This window comes from Harpia harpyja, chromosome 16 (assembly GCF_026419915.1).
Source record: "Harpia harpyja isolate bHarHar1 chromosome 16, bHarHar1 primary haplotype, whole genome shotgun sequence".
Taxonomy (NCBI): domain Eukaryota; kingdom Metazoa; phylum Chordata; class Aves; order Accipitriformes; family Accipitridae; genus Harpia; species Harpia harpyja.
The window spans coordinates 30,150,458-30,177,881 of NC_068955.1; the positions used below are offsets into that span (position 1 = coordinate 30,150,458).

The window sequence follows — 27,424 nt, forward strand, 5'->3', positions numbered from 1 at the left end:
CTTCCTTCTCTCAAACATCATCTCTAAATGCAGACTACTAAATTTGAAAGTTGGGTGAACTATGCCAGTATTACTCACATGGCAAAGGGCAGAAAGACAAGAATGTAGCAAGAAAAACAATTTACTATAGGCTGTAAAAAATATGCATGTTCAGCTAGGCAATGCTGTAGCTTATTAAAGGGAAAAATACTGTATTTTCTTACATTGGATTGAGATGTGTACACAGAAAAACCTCCAAAAGACCTCAAAAAACCTCCTCAATTCCATTGCTGAATTCAGACTGATTGACAAGCTTGGACCTTTTATGACCACTTAAATTCACATATTCTTTATTAAAGAATAAACAAGATCTGTTAAATGTAAAAACTCGGAATCCACTTACTTACATTCAAGCATATCTGGCATTTTAAGTGATAGAAGATTCCAGAAGATAGAGGAGAAAGTAAACCTTGGAGCTATTATTTCAAAGGAGTCATAGGAATGACCCAGGCATGTGGGCTAGATACCCTAATAAAGATTCCTGGCAACATCATTGAAAAGCTACAATGGGACAAAGGCAGTAAAGCTATAAATGATGGCATTTTAATGAATTCCTGCCAGCATAATTTTATGGGAAATGTATCTCTTCAGACAAACATGGTATTTTTACGATCCCACAAATATAATTGATAATAGTAATTGCATTGGCATGGCAAACATAGATTCCCATCTGCCTTTTGACTGAGTTCCACACAATATTCCAAGCAAATGATGAGAAAGGGATTGTAAATTAGTCAACTGGATTGCACTGATAATGTGAGACTTGCCAGACTTCTGATTTTGTTCTTTAGGGTCAAGGAGTACAAATTCAGGAGCAAGGCAAAAGTTACCCTTTTGTTGCTTTAATTCGATAGGCATTTAAGAGGGAAAACGGAAATAGTTTCCTGATGATCCTATTAGCATCTGCAGAGCCCTACTTAGATCTGCCCTACTTTTTGCCTGTGTGAAGACTATGTACTAAAAAGTCTCGTATTTCAGGGAAGTCACCAAGTATCCACTGCCATAATTTTCCTGAGGGCTCTTACCTGAAGAGGGAACTACTGGCAGAAAGACTGCGCTCCCAGCAAATCGGGATTAAGGCACACGGGCAGCATCTTCACCCTGCGAGGGCCCTGCTGATACAGGGGCACTACCTGCCTGCAGCATGTGGGCAACAGATCTGCTCCTGGGGTACCCACCGCCACTTCTGCTGAACTCCTGAAGCTGGTTTTAATGTGGTCTTCACAGCATCAATTCCTTCACAGAATAGCCCCAAGCTTTTAGGGAGCAGTCACTACCATATACAGACCAATGCCACAGCAGCTTTTTACTTGTTCAGGTTGCCTCTCTGGACACAGGAGGCTGTGTTTAGTGGCTGCTAGAGGTCTTTCCTCTTATACTGAAGGAAAAAAAAAAAAAATCCACCTGTGTGGATTTCATCTCGCTTCTCATTTTAATTATGGCTTATGTTACTTTTCTTATTTATGATAATATCCTTGAAGAATAAAACAATTGGCATTTATTTCAGATAAAAAAAACACATAGCGATACATCTCAAAACCAGAATACCAGTCTCTCCACTCACTTGAAGACTGCAGTAGGAAATTATTTTCCCATCATATTCAAAATATATGCTAATGGACAGTCACAGTACAATCTTCCCTGCTAACATGTCTGTCAAGGGGTGAAGCCTACCTGAAAGCCAGACTGCCCTGTCAAAAGACACCTTGACTACATCTGCTCAGCTCTGACCAATCTGGCATGAACTGGAAAACAAAGAAGCAAAGTAAGAACTTTGTTAGGCAACTGTTGCTAAATTCACACCTAGTAACACATTTGGGGTGGGTGACCAGAGGAACCTCCTCCCCACCAGTAACTGGCCTTAGATATGGAAAAAGTCAGAAAGAATGGCCTGGGACTGCTTGTGCTGACATATATAAAGCAATAACTGGTTAAGAGGGTAACCCCTCAGGGTTGGAGAGAGCTCCAGGTACAGATATCTTAATACCATCAAGAAAGCTGACCCAAAGGAGGAATCGCTACATGCACAGGCCAAGCTCCCAGCCAGGACCTGACATGTCTACTTGTTGGAGCAGGAGTCCTTTTCTCCTGGGTCCATGTAGTGAAGGTCTAGGGCTTTGAGTCATGCATGTAGCATGTGCATCACAGAATGGAAATTGCTATCCACTCACCATTCCCAACCTGCTAAGTAAGTAAATTTTAGATCGTATGTTGCTGAGTGGTGTGGTTTTGTTATTTCATCCATCCCACCTGACTGCCCTGTGACACTTGTCTTCATCCATCCACAAGCTATATTCCATCAAACGCTTGGTCTCCTATGACAGCTAACACCATAAGGATGTTATTTATAACATTAGCACCAGTCTTCAAGGAGCTGGGCTGAGATGGGCAAATCATTTAACAAGGACCACTAAACCACCACTAGAGCATTACGACAACTCACCTGAGCCAGCACCAAACGAGTGACCTAGTGTCCTAAGCCACTGCTCTGATGGCAAACTGTCTGAAACGGACAATTGAGCTTTTTGATGTTTTATTTCTCCTTTTATTAGATTTTATCACTATAGATTGTTTGAATACAGGGTATTATTTTTGAACAGCTTTTTTACTCCTTGAACACCCGCAGGCCATGGTTCTTTATATTTGGTTGCTGGCTACTTTAAACATGAAGACCAGACCTTCAGCAAACATATACTGTTAAATACAGCTATTTTCTTTCTATATGCACAGACATAACATCTTCCAAGATTTCCAGAAGGCATCAGCAATTATTTACTCAACAGTAAATATTATTTCTTAAAAACATAATACATTTATTTCACATTTTTGACTCAGTATTTCTGTAGCTGTTGCATTCACTATGACCACTTTGTTCTTTTTAGACAATACATCTATCGGCCACATATTAAATCAGGTTTTTCTTTTCTTGGAGACCCTTGGACTGCAAAGGACCAGAGAAGTTCCCCCCTTATGGACAGTATCTTTCTAATACAAGTGAAAGAGTACGTCTGCCTTCACTTCTGCATGATAGTGCTCAACAGTGCTGCAAACAAGTATATGCAAAGCCTCACATTTGTGGAAACACAACTCATCCTCAAACAACTTTCCAATCACCTAAATACAGCCCTCCATGTTTTTAAATCTCCTGTAAACCTGCTTAAGGTGTCTTCAGGATCTCTTTCCACTTCTCCCATGCTTCTGCTGAAGGAGAATTTCAGACAAATCACAAGTCAAAGCTCCTTGAAAAAGTCTCTCCATGTTTTTCTCTAACACAATTTGTTTCTTTCTCCTTAGTTTAAGAAATAATGATGCTACTGGATTTTTGTGAAGTTTGTCCTCATCTTATTGCATAAGAGAGCTTAAAAGGACAGCAAGACATACAACTATAATGAGCCGGATTCTCAACACGTGGTTCTAACAACGTACCTATGGTGAAACGAGGTTATGAATTCCCAAGTTGTGCTCAAATCATTCTCCACCTTACTCAGGTGTTCTGGATATGACACATAAAATGATGCCGTAAGTCCATGTGGTTTTAGGTTTACAGTGCACTTGACTAACTGCACCACAACCAAGGTCTCCTCAAGAAGGAAATACACTGCAGACATAACCTCTAGCTCTGCTTAAGTGACATACTATTATATCGATTCTTAGTTTCAAATAGCCATTTTTTTTTTACTTTTATTTCAGAAACTCTCAGGTACTTATTAACAATAACTTCTGTATGTGTGTTTTTTCAAGGAGGTAAATGGGGGGTCTCAAAAATTCAATGTCTGCACATACATTGCAAAAAAAAAAAAAAAAGCCAGTTTAGAGAACAATGTAGGCATGTGTTTTTAAACTACTGTTCGTGCAGTCTGGTCAGGACTGTGTGACACAGTATACAGTGTTTTGTCATCCAAGGAATGTCTTTGATCAAGAGTTTATGCAAGAAGGAAAAAAAAGCCATGAAACCCTAATCCGTTCCCACAGTCCAGTAAACGTGAGCTGGACAAACAGTGGACAATAGCAGTAAAGCTTGCTGCTGGAACAATAGCTGCAACTAAAAAAATTAAAGGGTTGCTGACTCACAGTTCCTACTACCAAGAAAGATTCCACGCGGTGTTGATTATTCCCCAGAATCCTGAAGATGCTAAAGGTTAAAAATTGTAATTACTATTACATTGAGATAAAGCAGCAAAATATGCTGCTAAACAATCAAAAATGAAAGACAGTGACAAATACTGATGTTGATCCTGTCTAGTACGGAGCTGGGATGCAGAGACTGAATAATCAACCTTCTTTCTGCCTAAACATTTTGCTAATGTTAAATTTTCAGTCAGTATGCCACTATTTCAGATGCCATCCATACAAATTCTGAACAACTACAATCAAGCTTTCTAATTTTTCAGGACAAAAGCTATGTGCTATTTCTTATACCTATTCAGAAATCTTCTGTAGGCAATTTTGCCATGCCAAAAACAGGTACACAGAATGCCGTATTATTGGTCAATTACATATGTATATGAAATATGACAGAACAATTAAAAACATTGTATAGCAAGCCACTTCAGAATCAAATGGCTGATTTTTTTACCTTTCGTATGTTTCATGAGACTGAATGGGTACTACCCGAAGTTAATAAAGATTTCCAAAGTCTCCTATGCTGGCTATGTTTCCAAAAAGCTTAGTGACCATGTTTCCTTCTGCATATTTTCATCCTAAGATTCTTTAAGTACTTCTGCAACTCCTGAACATACATACAGCTCCATCAGATGAAAAATGCTGCAAGAATGTAATTATTACACTTAGGAATAAACACTCCTGTGATTAAGGTAGGCATATGCAGTGTGATGCCAAAGAGATATTCAAGTTAGCTACAAATGAACTAACTGTATAAGCAGTGTTAAAACAGAGCTTATTTGGGTATTTAACAGCATTGTACATCAGCTAGATCAGTGCTTTGTTCTAACATAGAGATACTCTTTCTGCTGCATTAAGCTGGCTTTAATTTTAGCCCAGATACCACCCCATTGCACAGTGTAGTCTGGACAATCCCAAAGAATCCAAGAGCTCCAAGATCTCTTGTCTCTGCTAAGGAAACCATTATTTTCAAGTCTGAGTGCATGGAGTTACATACTTTGAAGACTGCTTTCAAAACAGTGCACAAAGTTTTTTTATTATTATTTTTAATGTCAACAGAGGCTGAGCTGATTCTGCAATTCCAAACACTGGGACACACTGAAGTGCTTCGGTACCAGATTGCTCTAGTTGGCCTTTATATGTCAATCCTAGACACCAAAACTTGCAACTGGAAACTTGCCGCAGAACTCATTTCACATCTCCCAAATCTCCATTTTCTCTGGTGATACATACATTTCTGTGGTAATGTGTACTGTCATAACTTTATCCATTAAAAAAACAACTGTGGCAGACAGTAAAATGAGAACCTTCATGGTTACTTGCCAAACTATGAAACCTGAAGTTTTAGACTGTAATTACACCAGAACCCATTGCCATAAGAAGTTGCAAAGGGCAGTATTCAAAGGCACTAACATTTGTACTGAGTAGCACCAAGAATATAAAGAATTATAATATTAGTAGAAATATTAAACCTTTTGTTTCAAACCAAAACCTTTCTCTTCAAGAAGATCAGGATGAGATATATTGTCACATACACATTGCTCTATCTGCCTGATCCAGCTTTGTTGGAGTGCCCTGAACAAACTCCTATCAGAAATAAAGATTCTAATCCAGAAGGATTTCAGATAATTCTAATATTCCAGCAGACTTCAAACATCCTTAAGATCACTAGGCACACCAACACCAGTACTTTGTCAAAAATGTGTAGTGCTTCATGCTGCTATCATTGCAGAAATTGTTTAAGAAAGCAATTACTCTGACAAGGAGTCTTATCCTTATCTTGCTTGCCCACACCTTTATCTCCAGAAAATGACATTCATTAATGTGATCGGCATTCCCTTTCGAGCACGCAACACTGCCAAGTAATTACAGGACATTATAAAAGAACCCACAAATGTTCAAACAAGCCACCCAGGGAGAAGGCACCCACTTTTATTTGAGAAGAAAACTAGAAAAGAATCTAAGGTTATTAAACCACATCTTGAAACAGAAGGCTGTATCAAATAAAATATACAGCTTTGGCAGCTTGGGAGTAAATAAATAAATATTAGAACCCAGCCTGTAGTTGCATGATTTTTATAAATACAAGATTCCATTTTTAATGCTCTTTTCTTGTAATACCTTAATGTGGAGACAGGTATTAAAACTTTACATTCAAAAAGGACTCAAAAAGGGACGTAGACGCATGCAGAACAAAACGATGTCAACAGAACGTTGAAAATTCAGATTATTTGATCCCGTTCTGTGAGGTAAGTCATGTATCTTAAAAGGATATCAGTTCTTACTCTAAAGCACTGTGGAATATTAGGGTGCAGGCAGACTTTTGACAGATGGATCTCCCTTTGTTCCACTACAGAAAGTTGTATTTACAGCCAAAGTGTAAATAAGCATTCATAAATATGTCACAGAGCTCAAACTCTCTTTTGCATCTCTTCAAAACCCAAAACCTATATATTTATAAACTTTGGAACTGATCTACTGAAAAATTTAAACTCTTAATTTTATCTCAACGTAATCTATTTAAAAATAATCAATAAAAATGTGCTACCTTTCTAGAAATCCTAAACACACAGACCAAAATGTGTACTTTACTCACCAAAAATGATCCTACAAAACCAGAGTGTTTAAACCGGTCTTCATTTTTCTTCCTCTAAATGGCATATAGCCACAAAGCTAGCAAAATGAGTTTGCACGGGTTCTATGTGCATACTAGGACACACTATTGCTTATATATTTCATACCCCAATAGCAATCGGATCAAAAAGTTACATAACCAAACAAGGCATGCCAAACCGGGAAGCCAGACTTTCCTTACACATCCACACGTAAATTATCATAACCTTGTTTCTGAAAAACATAATAGGATTTGAATGAGCCAGACTACTCCTACAGGGTTGATTTTTAAGTGAACTATTGCATACCCAGATTTTTTTCTGATTTATTTCACCCATTTCTGTTGATTACAGATGTTCATTCAAAGCTGAAATTGATCCCCTTCACATTACAGTTTACAACAAACGGAAAGAAAGTATGCTGCTTAATGAAGATAGAACAAGTGTTTTATTCATTAATTTTACTAGGAAGCTTTAACAAACTCCATCTCCTTTTTTTTTTTTTTTTTTTACTGTACTGATGTAATACAATGACGCAGATAACCTACTAAGCCAGGTTTACGTGTTCTAGTGATGGCTGATTTGGTATTAGCAGCTGATGATCCCATGGCTCTAAGACAGCACTGAATCAGCGTGCAATTCTGCAAGGAATGAATTCACTGTAGTCAGAGTTTAACTTTCTCGGTTGATGCCTCAACACTATTTCTTGTACCATCACATATTGTAGAAAGAAAAATTACAACTCTTCTGGACTGCAATGATTTCAGTACACTAGCAGTAACTAGCTTTGTATCCATCTTTTAATAAAATTCTGTATTCCACAGTTTCAGCTGAGAGATGATCATGAAGAAACAAAACAAGCTAGAACGCAGCCCGGGCAAGTCAGAAATTTGTAAATTAAATGTTTCAAACACTCCTCCCTAACGACTGAGCAATAACTGCAGGTGGTGAATACAGAGATACATTTTTAAGTCTTAGCAACTTCAATAATTCTAGCAGAAATTTTCCATCTTAACTGTTCTTAACAGATCAAGTACTTCGGCAAAATTTCAAACCTGTTTGATGATATAGCACAAAGCCACAATCTCTATGTCCTACTTTATTAATAACCAGTATTATAATCTACAAGACTGCATTTTTTTCCATCTCTTTTCCACCCAGTCTTTAAAGCAATACTTAAGTTGCACAGTCAAGCATTCAAACCAGGAAATGTCTAAATGACCGTGGTCCACAGAAGCTTTATTCAGCCTCTCTGTGCACAGATCTTCTGATAGGGTCTTTAACTACAGCGTAACACTCGCTTCCACCAGAGTCCTGACCATTCAAGACACGGGATGAGTAAGCAGGGCGTGAAACTAACGAAGCCATTTATAAGAATTTTTTTTCATTTGTTACAGATTTTAGGAAGATGTTAACATAATAGGAAAGGTGTCAAAAGAAAAACCATACGCTTACATCTCACAAAACTGAATACTGGTTTTCAAAATTTTGATGGATTTTTTTTCCCAGTAGCATTCTAGTTGGCTTAAGCACACACCTTTCACAGGTGTTTGCTAACTGTAATGTTCCTCATTTTCTAGGTGACTGATCTGAGAAACACAGGCAAAAATACAAACGTGAAAAAAAGCTAGGTACTCAACCACTCTTTATGTTGGCACATTCTGAAGTATTTAAGTACTCAAAATGCAAAATTATTTGGAACAAGTCACATTAGACATCTCACATCGGTTAAGGCAAATCAGTATTCTTGATGTAACCTGGGCTTTAACTCCTTAGCTGTAAATAAAGGTATAAAAATACCGATACAGTATGCTGTGAAGACTCCACTGTTATAGCCCTGAACATCACAGAAAAACCCACAGCTCTGTTGCAGAAAACAGTTTAAAAAATTGGCACCGAAGAAAGTATACGACTACATATCCAACAGAATTTTTAACCATACCTCATTTAATAAACACCATCAGGCCCATACAAGACATGAAACAGAAGATATTCAGAAAAATACAGACTTGTGGAATAAGAGACTCCATCAGTATGTACACACATTTGGAGCTAAATTAAAGACCTAACAGGCAACCCTAAACCTGGCATATCCCAGTTTGAAATCCTGGTTGCTACAATCTTTATAGTTAAATATGTGTATATACATATTATTAGAATAAATTATTCTATAAATATAAATTTGTTATAAATAAAATTAAAGCAATACAAGAAAATTAGCCACCAAACCAATTTTCAAAATAACAGTCACTGACCGCTTGATCTGCAAAGATCCTTTCTCTCCTTAGTCGAACAAAAATAATCTTGGTTTTCATACAACCTCTAGAGTAGCACTTTGCATATAACTTATATATCATACACTTCTATGAATCAAACGCTTCACAGATTCTTTGAGCTCTCACGTCCCTTCCCTTGCTTTTACATACATTTTTGCAAACCATGCACAAAGATTCCAAAAAAGGCTGTGTTTTAACACATGAATACTTAGACTTCCAGCATTTACTTCTTTTTGTACTATCATTCAGAAGAACAACAAAACTGCCTTTTTTAGACCAAGATCCAGGGGGATTTTATTTAAAGCATAATTAATGGATTTCAACAAAAAATATTTTCAGTCAAAGTTAATCACAGATGAGTATCTAGTACCTTTCACTAATTTGAAGTAAACAGGTAAAATACTTTGATTAGCAAAAATAAACTGGTTTGCGGATGCAGAGACAATTTTTTCAAATTTGAATTTCTCTGAAGTGATTATAAACTCCAATTAGCTTTCTTTAGTTATGTGATCTTTTTGGTTTGTGCCTACCTAGTTACTGAGATTACAGGACATGCTATTTTATTTTCCTTCTATTTTCAGGTACTTGCAGTTTGGTGCTTGTTCTGGTTCCCAGTGGATTAGCTGTGTTACAGTCAAAAGCTAGCTGTACTCAAACTGCCCTAAATGAAGAGACCATCAATGCTGTCATGTCCCTTCCAAGGTCTCCAATGAGGAAACAAGCTACAAATGAATCCTACCTCAATTTTACTATCTTTCAAAGAAATTCACCACATAATTAGAAGAGCCGTATCTGGTGTACATACGTTCTGTACTCTCAACAACTTCTATCTATATAAATATTTGTGAACTCTTATAATCTATTTCTTACACAATACAACGACCTCCTCCACTAGATGGCCCTGACACTCACTATATGTATCAAAGCTGTTTGAACACTTACACATGTAAGACAATTAAACAAACAAAAACGTACACCAGCAACCAGTTATTAAGAAAAGCCTTTGCCACTGGCATACTTGCATACTCAGGAAACAGACAAAAAGTAAAAGATTATTTTGAAATAAATTGATACATAGGCACATGGTCTAGACAGCACAAAGCAGTGCTGTTCAAGGATATGGCCGTATTGAACCATGTCCTTCACCTGAGATAGTTTACCCTGCGTACAGCTTCCGATACCCACGGTAGTCAAATCTGTTTTTATGAAGCTACACTACGCCATGTAAACTTAGCCAGACATGCATACTTTACAACTGATGAAAGTACATATTCATTACATAACTGTATTGCAAATGGTATGCAAAGAGATCTAGCAGCCCAACCTAAAACATTTTTCAGGTAAAATAATTGACTGTATGTATTTCTCTTAAACTAATATAGTTGAACACTTTTAGCTGACAGCATCCATTTTTTTTGAATAAGACTAAAGAGTATATTTTCAAGACTGGAAAATAAAAAGCAATTCCTCAATAAAAGGCAGCAGTTAAATACTAGTATCAGTATCACAACTCCTCTAGTAGTCGCGTTTCTCTCATTGATCCCTTAAATTGCTAGCTTTTGGGGTTTGGGTTTTGGGGGGTTTGGTGGAGTTTTTTTCCCCACACTCCATCAGTCTGCAGAACTCACAGAAAGTGCAAATTTCATGTTCTGAGCTGCAGCTACTTTATGAGCAGGTATCTTAATCTTTCTCCTTCGCATTCTGACTTCATTTGTCATTCTACTATTTATGCACAAAAATGCTTCTTACTACGAAGTCTGCAGGCAATTGATTATATTTTACTTCACCTACAATATCTACACATTGTGTAAACTGAATGATCTGCATACACAGATTTTTAAGTAACATACACCCTTTAAATAAGGAAACTTCGCAAATGCATGTTTTCCTTTTGAGGAATTAATCTATCAGTGTAAGGCTAGTGAGGAATTAAAGCGAATATATCTATTTAACAGGTTTACACACTGTAAACTGTTTCAGCGATCCTGAATAAAACCTGAAGATAATAAATGTTAAATGACATATGAGAAGTCCTACTGCAATTCAATGGTTTTCCCTTTCCCCTTTAATATTTAGCACCTCTTCACTATTTTGATTTTGTTTAAAGTAAGAGTAGATAAACACTTTTCCAGTTATCTGTTCTCTTAATGTTTCTTCTTTGGTCATCCATGTTTATCTTCATCTGTTATATTCAAAATGTTAGTGAAGATCTTTCAGTACCGATTCTAAAATCAGACTGAATATTTAGCATTGAACAAACCTAAAAAAGAATACACAAAAGTGTTTCAAAGCATCTACTTTCCAAGAAGAATGTTCAACAAAACTCCCAATTCCTCCATTTCTCTTCTGGTCCCACTTGTAATTCATTGTCAAGTAATATTTTCAATTTTCATTTAAAGAATACTTTTATTTTATTTTGCATTTGCTATCAGTTGGGGAATTTTCAACTATCGAGTATCTTCACTTAATTCACTTCAAGTATTTTTACTATGATTGCAAGAGGAGAACAGTAATTGCCCTGCACAAATACTGTATTTTTGAGCAAGTTAAGAGACTAAATATTTTCAGAAATTAATACCATTTTGTGCTACAATAACAACTTAATCCTACAAACCTGTTTAAATTTTCCTCTGATTTTTTCCAGATCTTCTTGCAGCTTATCATAAGTAGGGTCTTCATATGGGAATTTCTGAATCATCCCTATTAATGAATCCAGAGCCCTTCTCTTTTTGCTACCAAAAAAAAAAAAAAATCAAATCAAAACAGAACCACCAATGAGCCTACTACAGAAGTTTTTTTAATCCACCAATACGAAAATTATACCAATACTTATATATAACAATTCAGAGTGTAGAACCCAGCCCTCCATCCTTCTTGAATTCAACTTCGCCCATTTAGCTCACTGAGAGTGCTTTGATACATATTTAAGCCATAATCGGAAATCAAGCTGTAGCACAACTGACAAAGATTTTGCTTTTAACTTACCTGCCAAAAGTGGAGAAATATTCAAGAATCTTCAGAAATACTGATTAGATGACTGAGCGAAATAAAGAAATACAATAAAAAAAGCTCACCAGAACACATATCAAAATGGCTGACAGGATGGTGGCAATTCTGTCAGATAAATTAATCAAAACTGGACAGAAAAAAAAATGATGGAGAAAAGAATTAAAGTCATAAAAAAATGTAGGTTGGAAGGGACAGCTGGAGGTCATCTAGTCCACCTTCTGCAGAAGCTGGACTAACTTCAAAGCTAGACAAGGTTGCTCAGGGCCATCTCCAGCCAGATTTTGAAAATCTACAAAGATGGAGCTTCTACAGTCTCTCTGGTCAACTTGTCCCAGCACTTAGCTGCTTGCACTGGAAAGGACATTCTCCTTATGCCCCATTAGAACTTACCTTGTTTCAAACTGTGAAAGTTGCCTATTGTCCTTTCCTGTCTTCACCTTATCTAGAACTTCCCCTTATGTGGTACGACTACGTATCTCCCTTGTCTTCTCTCCTCCAGGCTGAAAAAACCAAGTTCCCTTATCCTCTTTTCAGTATTACATGGTCCAGCATACGATACCACCCTACTGACCCTCTGCTCACCTTTATTCTGTTTTTCAGTATTTCTTTTGTATTGGGGAAGAGGCAAAACTGGACACCATAATTTGAAACAGTATTAAAGAATCAGTAACTTTTTTTTAACCTTACCTGTTCTTTTCATCTGTGCATTTCTGAAGCAGACACTGCCACGTCAGCGCAAACCCAAGGTAGCAGCCAATCTGTGAATTTGTAAGAATGTCATGAGGGCAAAAAAAATACATGTAGCATATATAGTCAAACAAAAATAAAGCACTACATTGTATCCCATTCTTCAGGAAATAAATCACTGGATATACAAATATGTTTCTACGCTGGAAAGTTCAGTAAATTAGGGTAGGATAAATGAGGGCTATCTGTGTTACACAGTACAAGAGTCAGAAAACTTCTTTTAAGAATCTGTTTAGCATCAGAGGACAAAGTATTTAAAATGCAGCATAAAAAGCAATTAAGCAAAACACTAGCCATACTTTATATGCTTTGAATCCCCAAATTTATTGAAGTGTGGTAGTAGGAAGACAGTTAGAAAACAACCTATTTAAGATGTTTTGGTAAGTACTCATTTTTGCAGCACTGTCAGTTTAAGCAGCCCACGTACACCCCTACAAAAAGGTGTACCAGCTGGACTGAGGGAGCTACCAAGTCAACCAATGAGGAAACGACACTTTTCTGAGTTAATACGCAAACAATTTAACCAGCCTAACTTGGGGGTTACCTTGGAGGGTAGCACAGAATCAGAAAGACACACGAGGAGCTGACTAAGCTAACCTTGCTGCCAAAACTTTTCATTACAATTTTGGACACCAAATGAAACAGGAATATAGATAAGTTCAATGCACGAATGGGCTAAGTCAGCTGGAGTCCCTTTCAAAAGTGACTTAGTATTCACAGAAAAACAATGCAGACACCTGAAACAAAAGTTAGCTGACTTTGAGAAATTAAATCCAAAATTACAGCCTGATCCCACTTTGGTCCATAAGTGTGCACGTACATACACCTGCCATTTAAACTTACAAAACATTGTTGGACTTGTAAACTCCTGTGGCCTGCAAACCGCTTCAGATTAAAGTGGGAGTGTTTGGTAGTTCCAGTCTTCTATTAATTATGTGCATTAAGGAACACAGTGGAGGTTCTTCTTAAGGCCCAAACATGGGTTTGGGACTGAACATCCCATTAAGCGCTCAAACATATTTGCAGTGCGGCTTCCAGTTAATCTTGCTTCGACAGAGATTTAATTTGCATGCCCCCAAACTGCCCCATGACACTTGGCCACAGACTTCTCAGCTTAATTAGCACCTGTGGTGGGTTGACCCTGGCTGGACGCCAGGTGCCCTCCAAAGCCGCTCTATCACTCCCACCCTCAGCTGGACAGGAGAGAGAAAATATAACGAAAGGCTCATGAGTCAAGATAAGGTCAGGGAGAGATCACTCACTAATTACCATCATGGGCAAAACAGACTCGACTTGGGGAAAATTAACTTAAACGTATTACCAATCAACTGGAGTAGGGTAATGAGAAATAAAACCAAATCTTAAAACACCTTCCCCTCCACACCTCTCCTTCCCGGGCACAGCTTCGTTCCTGAATTCTCTACCTCCTACACCCCAGCCACACAGGGGGACAGGGAATGGGGATTGGGGTCAGTTCATCACACGTTGTCTCTGCTGCTCTTCCTCCTCAGGGGCAGGACTCCTCACACTCTTCTCCTGCTCCAGTGTGGGGTCCCTCCCACAGGAGACAGTCCTCCATGAACTTTTCCAACATGGGTCCTTCCCATGGGCTGTAGTTCTTCACGAACTGCTCCAGCGTGGGTCCCTTCCCCGGGCTGCAGTCCTTCAGGCACAGACTGCTCCAGCATGGGTCCCCCGCAGGGTCACAAGTCCTGCCAGCAAACCTGCTCCAGCCCGGGCTCCTCTCTCCACGGGGCTGCAGGTCCTGCCAGGAGCCTGCCCCAGCGCGGGCTTCCCATGGGGTCACAGCTTCCTTCAGGCATCCCCCTGCTCTGGCGTGGGGTCCTCCACGGGCTGCAGGTGGAGATCTGCTCCACCGTGGACCTCCCTGGGCTGCAGGGGGACAGCCTGCCTCACCATGGTCTTCCCCATGGGCTGCAGGGGAATCTCTGCTCCAGCACCTGGAGCACCTCCTCCCCCTCTTTCTTCGCTGACCTGGGGGTCTGCAGGGCTGTTTCTCTTGCACGTTCTCACTCCTCTCTCTGGCTGCGGTTTCTGTGCCGCTGCAACTTTTTTTTCCCTTCTTCAATATGTTATCCCGAGGCGCTACCACCGTTGCTGATGGGCTCGGCCTTGGCCAGCAGCGGGTCTGTCTTGGAGCCAGCTGGCATTGGCTCTGTCGGACATAGGGGAAGCTTCTAGCAGCTTCTTACAGAAGCCACCCCTGCACCCACCCCGCTACCAAAACCTTGCCATGCAAACTCAGTACAGCACTGTTCTACCACAGGAGCGCAGTGCCCATCTTCTGCCTGAGCCCAGGCAAATACTGTGTCTAAGCCTGCCTGAGGGATGTGCCTGAAAACAGACACACTTTAATTATAACGTCTTACTTTAATTCTCTATCAAGCAAGGCCAGTATCAGATCAAGATCATAATTTTGCCCAAGACACAAAATAGGATGACAGGCCTAAGATTACCCGAGTCACCCTTTCTCTCATTTAACATGATTCCCCAGTGTAAGTAAATTAGAGCACTTCTCTATTATGGTCTAAGACCATCTTGTATAAAACTATCTGGCTTTGGAGGCTGCTGTTTTAACAGTCTCATCTTGGAACTACATAGCTGTAGTATAAGTAGGAAAATATTTCCTCACTGTAGATCTCTCCATCACACCCAAATGCAAACCAAAATTTTACAATAACCATGCTTTAAGAATTTGACAGTTCACCTTTTTCACTTCAAAATGGATTAATGGCATTGCTACTGTTCTTTCTGTAGTAATTAACTTTCTGAAACCTGAAAATATCAAAAGGGAAAATTGCCAAATTACCTAAAGGTCTTCAACAGATCGAACAGGTTTAGATTTGTGGTGCTGTACTTGAAAGAAGGCCTGCCATGAGTCCTGTAGTACAACTTCCCATCAAAGCTGAAAAAATCCATTCAGGTCCAAAAATACTGTAACTACATCGTACAGCACTGAACACACTCCACGTTATGATAAACTTGAGCTGGACGTATGCGACAAGTCAAGGTGCCTCACCACCACCCTCTGGTCCCTTTTATTTCCAGAAAGACTTATTGATTCAGGCATGCCGTTGTGTGGCAACATACAGAACTGACTCCATCCACTAAAGAATAATTGTGCCTCAGCCAACAAACTCTCCCAGTATTAGAAATAACAAAGGTGCAACAGAGACACCCAGAATTGCCCCTTTCAGGTTCTCCACCCAAGGTGTCTCAACATCCCATGTTTCTCCCTAATGCTGAGCCACAGGAGATGGTACAGGGGGCCTTCAGCCACAATTTTGGGTTATAAAAATAAATGCAAAGTCCATCATCTTTTTTTTTCTGAGCAAGCTTGTTTGATTTTTGTCTCTTCTTATCCTTCCTTTCAGAAAAAAATTAATCAAAATCTCAAAGAACAAAGAAGCTCAAAAAACACCAAACCATCTATTCAACTGTTCAAATCAGAATACCACCTTTAAACTAGTTTTACGGGCCCTCTTGGACACACACAAAGCAATATAACACAGCAGGCCTCAGACTACCAATATGTCGGGCTTTGCCCAACAGTTTCTGTATTACAATAATTTTCTAATGACAAAAACATTGTGATTCTGAGTATTTTCCCATTTACCTCAGACCCCATCTTGGCACCATGGAGCGATCCATACCTCCTTCCCTCAACAACTCCAAGGTGACTGCCTTCAGCATACCCCTCCTGATACCCCTCACCGTGAAACCTGTAAAGACAGAAATATAATTTTTAGCACCTATTTTCATTTCATATCAAACTCACGCTACACACAAGCAACTCACAGAAACATAAACATGCCATATCATCTCCGCAATACAACTGTCCATACTTAGAAATTCCATGACATTGAATTAAATTAAGATGCAATTACGAACACTGCGATCTTTTCAAACAAGTTTACAACAACTTGCCAAGAACAACGCACTCTGCAATCCAGCTCAGTACTTTCACCAGAATAACACCGCTAACTACAAGCTCACAACTCCGAGTCAAATTTCCACATGGTGGAAGAGCCGAAATCGAGCAGGTCGGTCGCTCAGCAAGAGCAAAGAGGAGAATTTCCCCCGCCCTTCTCCCTCCTCGCCCCCTCCCCGGGCTCATTACCCGCCCTTCACCCCTCACTTTTTTCTTCTCAGCTCCTACTGTGGAGGCCCAGGCCCAGGCCCAGGCCCAGGCCCTGGGGCTCCCCTCCCTCCCTGTAAGCCGACGGTTACCCGCGGCTAGCGAGGAGTCCCGCTCCGGCCCCGCCTGCCCCCCGAGGTCCCGGGGCCCTAGACAAGGCTCCCCCACCAACCCCACCTCTCCTCAGCCATCACGATCTCATCAAACATATCCGAGCTCGCAGACGCGGCCGCCATCGCGCCGCCACAGCCCGACGGCGGCTCCGCTCCGGCCACGCCCCCCCGCTCGGCATGCCGGGAAAGAACGGCAAGCCGGAGGGGCCACGACCGGGCTGGGTACCAGTGCGCAAGCGCACCCCCCCCCGGGTCTACCAAGCCCTGAAGCGGCGAGGGGGCGGGGCCCGAGGATCCAATGGCCACGCCCTCCTTCGGTCTCACCCCGCCCCTCGCCCCGCCTCTGGCGGGAGGCGCGGCGTGTGCGCACGAGGGGGCGCCAGAGCGCCGCTGGAGAGGCGGGGCGGGGAGGGGAGGGGCGGGGCGGGGCAGGGGGGCGGGGCCGCCGGGGCGGCGGGGCGGGAACCGCACCGGGGCCGGGACACCGGGAACGGGGAGGGGAGGGGGGATTGGGAGGAGAGCCCGGTCCGCCGGTGAGTCCCCTCCGCCAGCGAGCCCGGCGTGGCTGTAGGGCAAACCTTACCGGGAATGGCGGCGTGAGCTGGAGGTGGCACGGGAAAAAAAAAAAAAAAAAAAAAAAAGCAGCGATAGGGGTGAAAGGATTAATTTTGGTCTTTTTCTCAGGAAAGTATCGGGAGTTGTAGTACCGGAAAAAAAAAAACCCCAAAAAACTATGGACGAGGGGGCTCGTTTCCAGCCCTGCGAGTCCCGGGCTCCCATACAAGCTGGTTTTGCATTGACTGCAGACGTTTCTGATTTTCAAGCAGTGTATTTTTGATGTCTATACCCAAAATATACCCAAAATGTAAATATTTTTGATGTAAATACCCAAACCAAACTTTAGTGTGCCGGTCTAGACTGCTTTGTTACAACGTTTATTTGTTATTACAGATCAACACGGGTAAAAGAAAGCATTTATACTTATTTATAAGCATACATTTTAATGTTAACTTACACTGTTGTTTTCCAGCTGCTTAATGAAAATGTGTCTTTGGCCACACCAAAGGAGTCTGCCAATCCAAACAGGGGTACAGGGGGTCTGTTAGCCTCTGAATCAAACACAGGAGGGCAGAGGACTCGAAAAGACAGCTTTAAAATCCAGAGATGGGTCTAAAGAAAAAATAAAAGTACATTAGGGTGAAAATAAAGTCATGCCACTAAAGGTTTAGCTAACCAGATGCACCAGCACAGTTCGTTAAAAATGCTCCATCATGGCAGACTATACTGATTTATATAGAGTGACTGTAGTCAGTCGGCCAGCTCATTTGGTGCATCAATTAAAGTGTAGATATCGCTGGATCTCACACGAAATCACTGAAGGTTTGCCAGGTGTGAATACCTACCTGCTCTACAACCACACAATCACAAGCAAACACCTATCGTTCACTGGTGTCAGTGGAAATATAAGGTGTCTTTGAAGGTTTCCTCTAAGCTACAATTTAAATCCTGCTTTGGAAGTTAATGAAAAACAAGTCCTTTGATCTCAGCAGGTAGCAGGATTGATGAAAAATGCTGAAAATATAATAATGTCCTGGCAAGAAGACTACGAAACACTAGCCTTATTCAGGGGCATTCTTACTTACCTTCAACAGTCAGTCCCATCCAACGGGGTTCCTGATGAACTTGCTGTGTGCCTAGACTGTCACAAATTCACCCCGAATTCCGAATCCTAATGATGTCTTTTTCGCACTCCCATTTGCTTCCAAGGGAAATGCATCTCTGCTTTCATTGCATCGGATGCTGCCCAAAAGAAGGGTTGGCTTCCATACATTTTTGAGGAAAGAAACTACATTTATTTAATTTATCGTGTCATTCTCCATTCATATACAAAGTACACTGGCAGTGTAGAAAGAGTGGTCCCAAATTTTCCATGAACATAGTTTCAGTGCTTTGAGCAGAGGTAAAGTCAATACTATGGCTCCTGAATAAAGGATTTATAGCTTTTTACACTTCCCCAAAGTGTAAATGGAGATGTTCCTTCCCTACAGCCTTCCCACTACTCTAACAACTCGTATTTGCACATCATAGCCTCTAACTGAGACTTCACAAGGAGGCTTTTGACACCTGACCTTTAAAAACCTTTTAGGGCTGTAAAATGTACTATTGCAAATGAAAGAACTGCAATTGTCCTACTGTCTTTGAGAAACGATAATCAACTGGGAGGTATATCGCAAATGGTGGTGGTGGTGTTTACATTCCCACAGAACCAAAGGCAATGGTGTTTCGAGGTTTTGCACACCAAGTTCCTGACCGAGTCAGGTGTCTGATGGTAGGGAAAGCATTTTCCAGTAATCCTTCCACTTCAAGCTGTGATCTTGTCAGATTTTATAAGCAAAACAGCCAGGTCTGGTCAGAGCTTGGATGGGAAACCTCCAAGGAAAACTAAAGTGCTCCAGGAAGCGGTGTGGGTAATTTAGCTCCTGGCATTCTTCCCTCTGTCTGAATAAATATTGAAGCAACCTCTAACCATACTGTTGCAGTAAGAAACACTGTACTGCTGGTGGAAGATGCAAATCCAAAGGTGTCAGCAAATAGGGTCACCAGAGAGCTCAAGATGCTGCTTGCAAATGTAAGGTTGCTCATCTTTGTGCTCCTGAGCAATACTCACGAACAACGTTACATCTACTTAAAAAAATCTCTCAATGGTTAAATTAGAGAGTACCCTCTGAACTCTGTTATTTGCTGTGTTTCCCACCAGAACTGTGCAATTTTTTTTTCAGCAGAAAAGTAAAAGTGGATTTTTTTTTTGCAAAACTTTAACAGTTCATATTTATTTTATTTTCTGGGTTTTTTTTATTTTTTACAAAAACATCTTGAAAGGTATCTAATGTTCAAAGAAAATAGAGCGGCTGATCAAAACTGGAAATGAAAAACAGAAAAACAGAATGCCCCAAGCTTGAAAACTTTTGGAATAAAACAACTTGAAAATCAGGACTACATCTCCCAGTACATGAGGACCAGGAACCCTCCGGATGTGTGGCAGTGGCTCAGCACAAAGGAGAATGGGAAACACCATGGGAGATGTCTGCCAGCCAAGAAATCTGCAATTCCTGTGACTCACAGCGTTTCCAAACGGAAACGTTTAGTCCCTTTTCCTGCCAGAAATTGACAACTTTTTCAGGCAAAGGTAACGAGTTTTCTCCCTGGCTGCACTGTTGAGTATGGTTCCCATTTTTAAAAGGGAGCCGTCTTCCACTCAGGATTTTTTGCATTTTTCAGGTGGATTTTGTGCAGCTGAAGAAGAATCGGAGAAACCACACCTGGTAGGGAATTTTTCCATCTCAGCAAGGAATCACCCACCTCCTCCAAGCACCTGGGAGTCAGCACTCCTTTCAGTGACTGGCACCTCAAAGGCCACGAGAAGTGTGAACAGCAGGGTCTAATGACATAAATGGAGTATGAAAAGGATGTTTTATAGAATAGATGTAAATCCACAACAGCTTTATTGCAGATGAAGTATAACTGATGATGTCTCCAGGCAGCACTCGCCTGTTGTAGATCTACAACTACCTGAAAGGAGGTTGTAGGGAGGTGAGTGTCGGTCTCTTCTCCCAAGTACCAACTGGTAGGACAAGAGGAAACGGCCTCAAGTTGCGCCAGAGGAGGTTTAGATTGGGTCTTAGGAAAAATTTCTTCACTGAAGGGGTTGTCAAAGCATTGGAACAGGCTGCCCAGGGAAGTGGTTGAGTCACCATCCCTGGAGATATTTAAAAGATGTGTAGGTGTGGTGCTTAGAGACATGGTTTAGTGGTGGACTTGGCAGTGTTAGGTTTGTAGTTGGACTCGGTGATCTTGAGGGTCTTGTCCAACCTAAATGATTCTATGATTCTATTCTACGATTGAATGATGAGGAACGGGAGGAAAACATCAGGACACACTAACACAGCTTAAAACTGCTTAAAACTGAGCTTCACTCATTTGTTGTATTAAGAGAAGAACAACTTAAGACTAGATGGAGTGACCTTCACATATCCCAAGGTCAAAATTTAATGAGCTGTTTCCAAAACCCTTCCGCAACAGAGATACTTTTCTTAGCCTTGCTGTTTCACATGGAGCTCATCAGTAGCTGGCAGCAGACAGTCTCGAATTCCAGCCTTGGCATTCACAGCCTAGCTTTGGGAAAACCCCTTTCTCCCTCCTTACCTGTTGTACCTCAACTACACCACCTTCGCAAGGGACTCCATCTTCACACGGCTGCTGCGGAGCCAGATGCCACGGTTTGCTAAAGCTCCTTGAAGTCTCTAGACTAAAGGAGTGACAAAGGAGTCAGCTAGGTTTCTGTGTTGAAGATGATTTTTTTTTTATTGCAAATGTACACATTACACTACTGATAATGCACAGAAATTTAAAAAGCTATCGTTTGCTAAAATTTCATGATTACAAAACTTCACAAAATTTGTTACAACTAAAAAACCCACCTTCAAGAGTATATAAATAGAATTTTGAGCATAAATAACAGTAACAAAATAAACAGATGTATGTATTCAATAAATTAATTATAAATATTGCATTGGCAATGAAGTGCTAGGTCGGAAGAACACCAGTATTTCCAGCAGAGCTTTTCTTGTACAGAATTCTCTATTATAGATGAACCTTTGGAAACGAGTAGAATCCCTGAACCCTTTTCTCGCATTGCTTTTTCTTTTTTTTCTTTGGTTTCACCTTGGTTATTCCTTCATCAAATCGTTACAACAGGAGAACAGATCTGAAGACATCAGACATCCACATTTTGGCCATGAGGTACTCATCATCCCTTCCTGCAAGAAGAACGACGTGGCTCACCCAGTTCTGCGGCATTTAAGTCACTAAACTGTCTCTCCACTGATTCCCATGGCTGCAGAATCGAGCCTGGAAGGGACTTGAAAGAATTGCTGATGGTTAAAGGTTAAACACAAAAACCTGTTTTGCAATTGATTTGACCTATACATCATCCATTTTTAGTCTTTCTCTGCTTTTGATAATGACATGCATGCTTATATACAACAGAACTTTGATTTAAACGCTAATTTGAGCTGCTCATTCCCTACCTGGTGAACATATATACTAGTTCTGTGCACTCTTCCAACCACACACTGAATTCTCACCAATGTTAATGAGAACTCTCTGCTGGATGATGCTGATCCCACAGTGAACATAAATTAGCCTCTAAAAGAAATCAAAGATCCAGTTTTCCAAAGTACCCTTTAGCAATAAGGGAAGGAAGAAATTTTTCCCTTTCTTCCCTTATTTCCTAAGGGAAGAAAAAGCACAATATACAAGCAGAACTGGTTTTTTTCAGTGGTATGCTTTCAATAGAAAGTTTTCCCAGAATGTTGTCAGCAGCTTTTCAAGAAACAGCATTAACTCTAGTTCATGTAACCACATTTGCTAGGTTTTCCTTAATCGTGTTGCGTACCAAATGTTTGTCTTTAAGGCCTCTGAAGCTAAGAGATCATTAACCTCCCTGTGACTGGAAAAAAGGTTTTCTGCATTTGCTTCTGTGAGCAGAAATAACAGGTGAACATATGTGGTAATGAAGTTGATGTAGAAAAATTATAATTATTTTATCATCACCATGGTAATGGAGGAACTCTGATGAAGCTGTTAAGCTTTTCTTATTTAATCCTTTTCTAAATAAAACTATGGATAGGCAATTCTTTAGACTTACAGAATAGCCTCTGGGCACTCATCTCTTACAGGTACAACACATGGCAAGGAAAAAGCTGGCTCCGTACTGAAATATACAATAAAGTTCGAAATATCACTACATGAAAAGCTAAAAAACCTGCAGTATTCTGCAATATTTCTTTAAAAACGTGTGTGTGTGATCAGAGTCATTTCTGAAAGCTGGGGCTCTTCACCGGCGACAGTTTGGAGGCGATGCCAAAGGGGTCCATGCTGTCCGTTTCGAGGGGCGAGGAGTACACCTCTGGTTCAAAGGCACCAAAGTCTGTTGACTCCACGGGCACAGTGTTGATCATAGGTAAAAAGTGAGATAGTGGAAGAAAATCTTTTCCTTTGAACTGTTGTCTTTGCTTGGCACTACTCAAAGACACCGACATTCCGTATTTTTTTGATTTATATACATTGTAGCCGTCTGGACGAATCTCCTCTTCAAAGGAACAATCCTCAGTGGAATACCTGAGCTGAACAGCAACGAGTAACGAGAATTACAAACACTCCCACCAGACTCATTGTATTCAACCACAACATAAGCCTTTGGTGGGACCAGCCCTTCTCCCTCTGCTGTCACTGGGGGTGTCCCTCCGGTTTGTCACGGGTGCCCCGCTTCGGTGCACCTTGCGGACCCCGCTGCCAGATCCATGCCCGTGAGCCGCCCGCTGCCTCTCTGCCTGGCTGCTGCAGGGATGCAGGTGGGACCCATTGCTCTGGTGACTGCTCTTTCAGTGACGGACCACAGCCACCGAGATGAAGTGCCCTGAAGTGCCCTGAACTGGTCAGACCGTTGGATGAGATGATTGTTTTCCATCTGAATTGATCTCCAATGGAAACATTCTATTCTGTTCCATTCTATTCCATTCCATTCCATTCCATTCTATTCTATTCTATTCTACTAGAGCTCCCCACGTTGCACATAGTATGCATTTTGGGTTACGAGGCCATGAAAAGACCTCATCCAGAACTCCTGAAGTTAATGCACATCCATCCCATTAAATAAGCTTTGAATCCTGGAGGTGTACTTCTCCACAGCTACCACGCTCACCCTGTCCTGAGCACATGGAAAAAGAATCTCAGATGGCAGTGCTCATTTAGATAAACTGTCCCTAATTGCTGACGGTACTTAACTGCAGTCATGAGATCTAATCCAACAGTCCTCAGGTATAAAACTCCAGCTCTGTTAGAGATTTGCCTGTGTAAGGGCTTCAGGATCACGTCTGTAGAAAGGCAGCGCTGTCAAAGACAGCACTTACGCAAACGTGGCCAATCAGTAAAACGATACTAAAAAGATAATTGCTTTTTTTTAACTCAGCATTTACTGAAATTACAAAAGAGCAGTTAATGCTCTTTCTCATTACATATTAGTTAGAACTGTCAAATTAATACCAGCGCAAGTTAAGATTTTGTATAGAAGAATTTTCTTAGGTATGAATTTGTAGAATTACATTTGTAATATACTGTACGGATAATGTATTAGGAGTTTGCATCACCAGGTCAGACCTTTCCAGATCCTTACACAAGCACTGTATTTCTTACAACTCCGGTGCTATTTCAGGTTCAGCCACTACAGGTGATTGAACTCGTGGTCAATAAAAGACAGTTGCTGATTATGTCCCAGTCTGCAGTGACAAAAGTGTCCTTACGTGAATGCTCTGCCTGTCTGAAGAGAGAGCATACTTGATTCTCTTCAGTCCTTTCTCAAACACCCTTAATAATATGGGGTACAATTAAGCGCGTGCATTTGGGTGTCTTTTAAAAGCACTTTTTAAACTAATCAAATAATTTTTAAAAAGGCATTTTCTCCAAATAAAATTATGCAATATTTATCCTTCTACACACATCATATCTCAGAAAAATATGTGTATATGATACAAATTTATGGCTGAATTGTTAGCTGTCCTTATTTCTACGAGTGCTCAGCCTCGCTAACGAGGATGATGAAATAAAACAGCTTCTTGAGCAAGTGTGCATTACAAATAACAGTTATTGATTGTGCCCCCCATGTCTCAACTATATCATTCCCTCTTCGTTTCATTGGGATTGTCTCTAGCGTATTTTTCTAAACAAGTACCAAACGCGCTTTAAGTATTTTCAGATTATTTTTTTCACAGGAGGAATTTATAGTGTGTCAGTATATTCAGCAGTTACGCTATTTCCCCTAAACTACAGACTATGGCACGCTGCACATTCAAAAATCAACCCTAGTCCCCAATTTTCCAGTGTTAAAAAAGGGCATGTTTCAGGAATGTGAGCGGTTGCCCAGTTCAGTCCCCAGACACCGTATTTGCCCTTTCGCTCTTCCACTCCTGAGCGTAGCGCTGATAAGGCAAAGAATCTCCTGCAGAGCTGCCTGCCCGGGCTGTTAGCGGAGAATTGACAGCAGGTGTCCACAACATATAGATGCGACGGCACAGCTACATGCCATTGTATTTTCAGAAAAAAAACCTCCTGCAATTAATAATATACACCCACAAACCCAGTCTCAGTCAAGGCACATGCAAATGCCTTCAAAACAGTGTTACGTGAAAGCTGCTTTAAAATTCTGTGACTGAGAAAGTCCAGCCAGCAGCTCCGATGGGAGAAGGATCCAGCCTCTGCTTTGTTTTCATCAATCATTTTGCTTTGGATATACATTAAAACATTAAGCTAATAATTGATCTACCGTATCGTCTGAACCTATGCATCTTATCATGGCATTGATTGCTTCTAGTCCAGAAAAGCAAGGAAATTCAGAAAGAAAGGCTTAATCCTACGTTACATACGCATTCAAAAAACATCACTACATCAGTATTGCTCTTATTAAAGATACTAGGAGTTTTGACAATGGGCCAAGTCCTTGCCCGACTGAAATCAGCAGAAATTTTGCCAGAGTAATCAAAGCAGAATCAAGCTGTATCTTTACTATGGCATAATAAAATGCTGTCGCTCTGTGAAACTCAGGCTCCCATAAAGCAGTTATACACAGACTGAACCTGAATCTTACCCTTCAAGTTCTAGAGTTGGCAGCTTATTCACGTGGCTTAAAAAACAAGTTTATATCACTGATAATGACTAGCTGATAGGCTGCCATACCTAGGGAAAAAGCATGACCTAACAGAGTGGTGTCAGCGGGACACTCAACTCCTCGACCTCCTGGAGTCCCACAGGTATGTTGTTATCACAGGTCAGAAGTGAGACAGTGGAGAAGAGTCCTTCTTCCCCTCGAAATCCTGTTTCTGTTTGGCACTATCTCAGAGATGGCCCCCCCCGTGTTTCTGGGACTCGTATCCTGGCAGCTATTTGGCTGCATCTCCTTTCCAAAGAATTAATCTTGGGGTTTTTTTCAGAATGCTTAACCTGAGCAGTGAGAAATTATTCAGATTCTACGGCACGACTTAATCTATTTCTGCGGCAGAAATGCGGCCACCCACTGATGAGGCTTTTTAAACATAAACGCAATTTTGCCCTGAACTGTATTTTCGGTATAGTTTGGCAAGGGACACGCAACGCATACTTTGCTTTCTAAATGACGTTTCCTTGCTGCCTTCTAATCATCCTGATGGCCTTTCAGGCAGTAACACTGACAAGAATCACGGGTCCTATAGAGAAAAGGGGGTGCTGGGGACCCCAAAGCTTTGTTAACCCCTTACCAACCGCAGAGATAAACCCCCCAAATAATCTGCCAGCCCTTTGGTCTTGCCTGCCGTTCCAGGGCTGGAAAACTCCCTCGGGAAAGTGGAACCCGGGAGCAGACACCCCCCCTCCCACCGTGGAACCGGACTCCGGGATGGGCACAGCTCACCTGCCCACGCAGCCTCCCCGCCTCGTCCATGCAGAGATAACGGGAACTCCGCACGCCCTTGATGGCCACGGTGCGCACCGCCACGGCGCGGATCTCCAGCAGACCTGGGGAGAGGGGTTTTTTTTTTTTTTGGGGGGGGGGGGAAACGACAGAGGAAAGAAAGGCCATTAGCTCCGCGACCCCATCCCATCCCATCCCGCCCCGTCCCCGGTACTCACTCTGCGGGCTCTGGCTACCGGCGGCATCCACCCGCCCGTCTCCGCCGATGCGCAGAAAACAACTGAAGAGCCCGTGCTTGCTGCCGGTATAAAGGTGCCGCAGCCGGATGGGTTCCCCCCACCCGTAGTTAACGTGAGGACCGGCGTCGGGCAGCGGTAACGATAAGGCGGCGGTGGCCAGACCCAGGAGGGCCAGGGGGGCGGCGGGACGCGGCCCCATACCGCGGAGAGGGGCGCGGAAGGTAAGGGGCGGCGGGGTGGTTGTGTCTGCGCTGGCTGCTCCGCGGGGATGTAGCGAGGGGGAAGGCAGCCCCCCGGCCTTTTATAGCTCTCTCTTATCAGCCCGATCGATTCGGCCGCATCCAGCTTCAATATAGAGCCCGTTTCATAGCGGGAATTGGTCGGATCGGTCACTCCCCCCGAAAATATTGATCGGATGACATCATTTCGCAGGGGACACCCTGAAGTCGCTCCCTCCCCATCCGCACCTCCGAGCTTTCCCCCCCCCCCCACACACACACACCTCCCCGCTCCTCCGCCCCCGGCTGCCAGGCTCCGGCCGCGCCTTTAACCCGCCGGGCCGGGGCCGGATCCGGATCCCCGCGGTCCCGGCTGCCCCGAGGGGACGGG

At 41.7% G+C, this 27,424-nt stretch overlaps 2 protein-coding genes across 2 annotated transcripts; both read right to left on the minus strand.

Moving 5' to 3' along the window:
• Positions 1-8,699: 8,699 nt before the first annotated feature.
• On the minus strand, positions 8,700-17,260 carry LTO1 (LTO1 maturation factor of ABCE1). Its single transcript, XM_052811933.1, has 5 exons — positions 17,142-17,260; positions 16,443-16,548; positions 12,746-12,816; positions 11,664-11,781; positions 8,700-11,309 (listed from the first exon to the last, which is right to left on the minus strand). The coding sequence occupies exons 1-5, from the start codon at positions 17,198-17,200 to the stop codon at positions 11,241-11,243; spliced, it is 423 nt and encodes a 140-aa protein (XP_052667893.1). The 5' UTR covers positions 17,201-17,260; the 3' UTR covers positions 8,700-11,240.
• A 4,525-nt stretch (positions 17,261-21,785) lies between these two features.
• On the minus strand, positions 21,786-27,014 carry FGF19 (fibroblast growth factor 19). Its single transcript, XM_052811332.1, has 3 exons — positions 26,795-27,014; positions 26,577-26,680; positions 21,786-23,262 (listed from the first exon to the last, which is right to left on the minus strand). The coding sequence occupies exons 1-3, from the start codon at positions 27,012-27,014 to the stop codon at positions 22,951-22,953; spliced, it is 636 nt and encodes a 211-aa protein (XP_052667292.1). The 3' UTR covers positions 21,786-22,950.
• Positions 27,015-27,424: the final 410 nt, after the last annotated feature.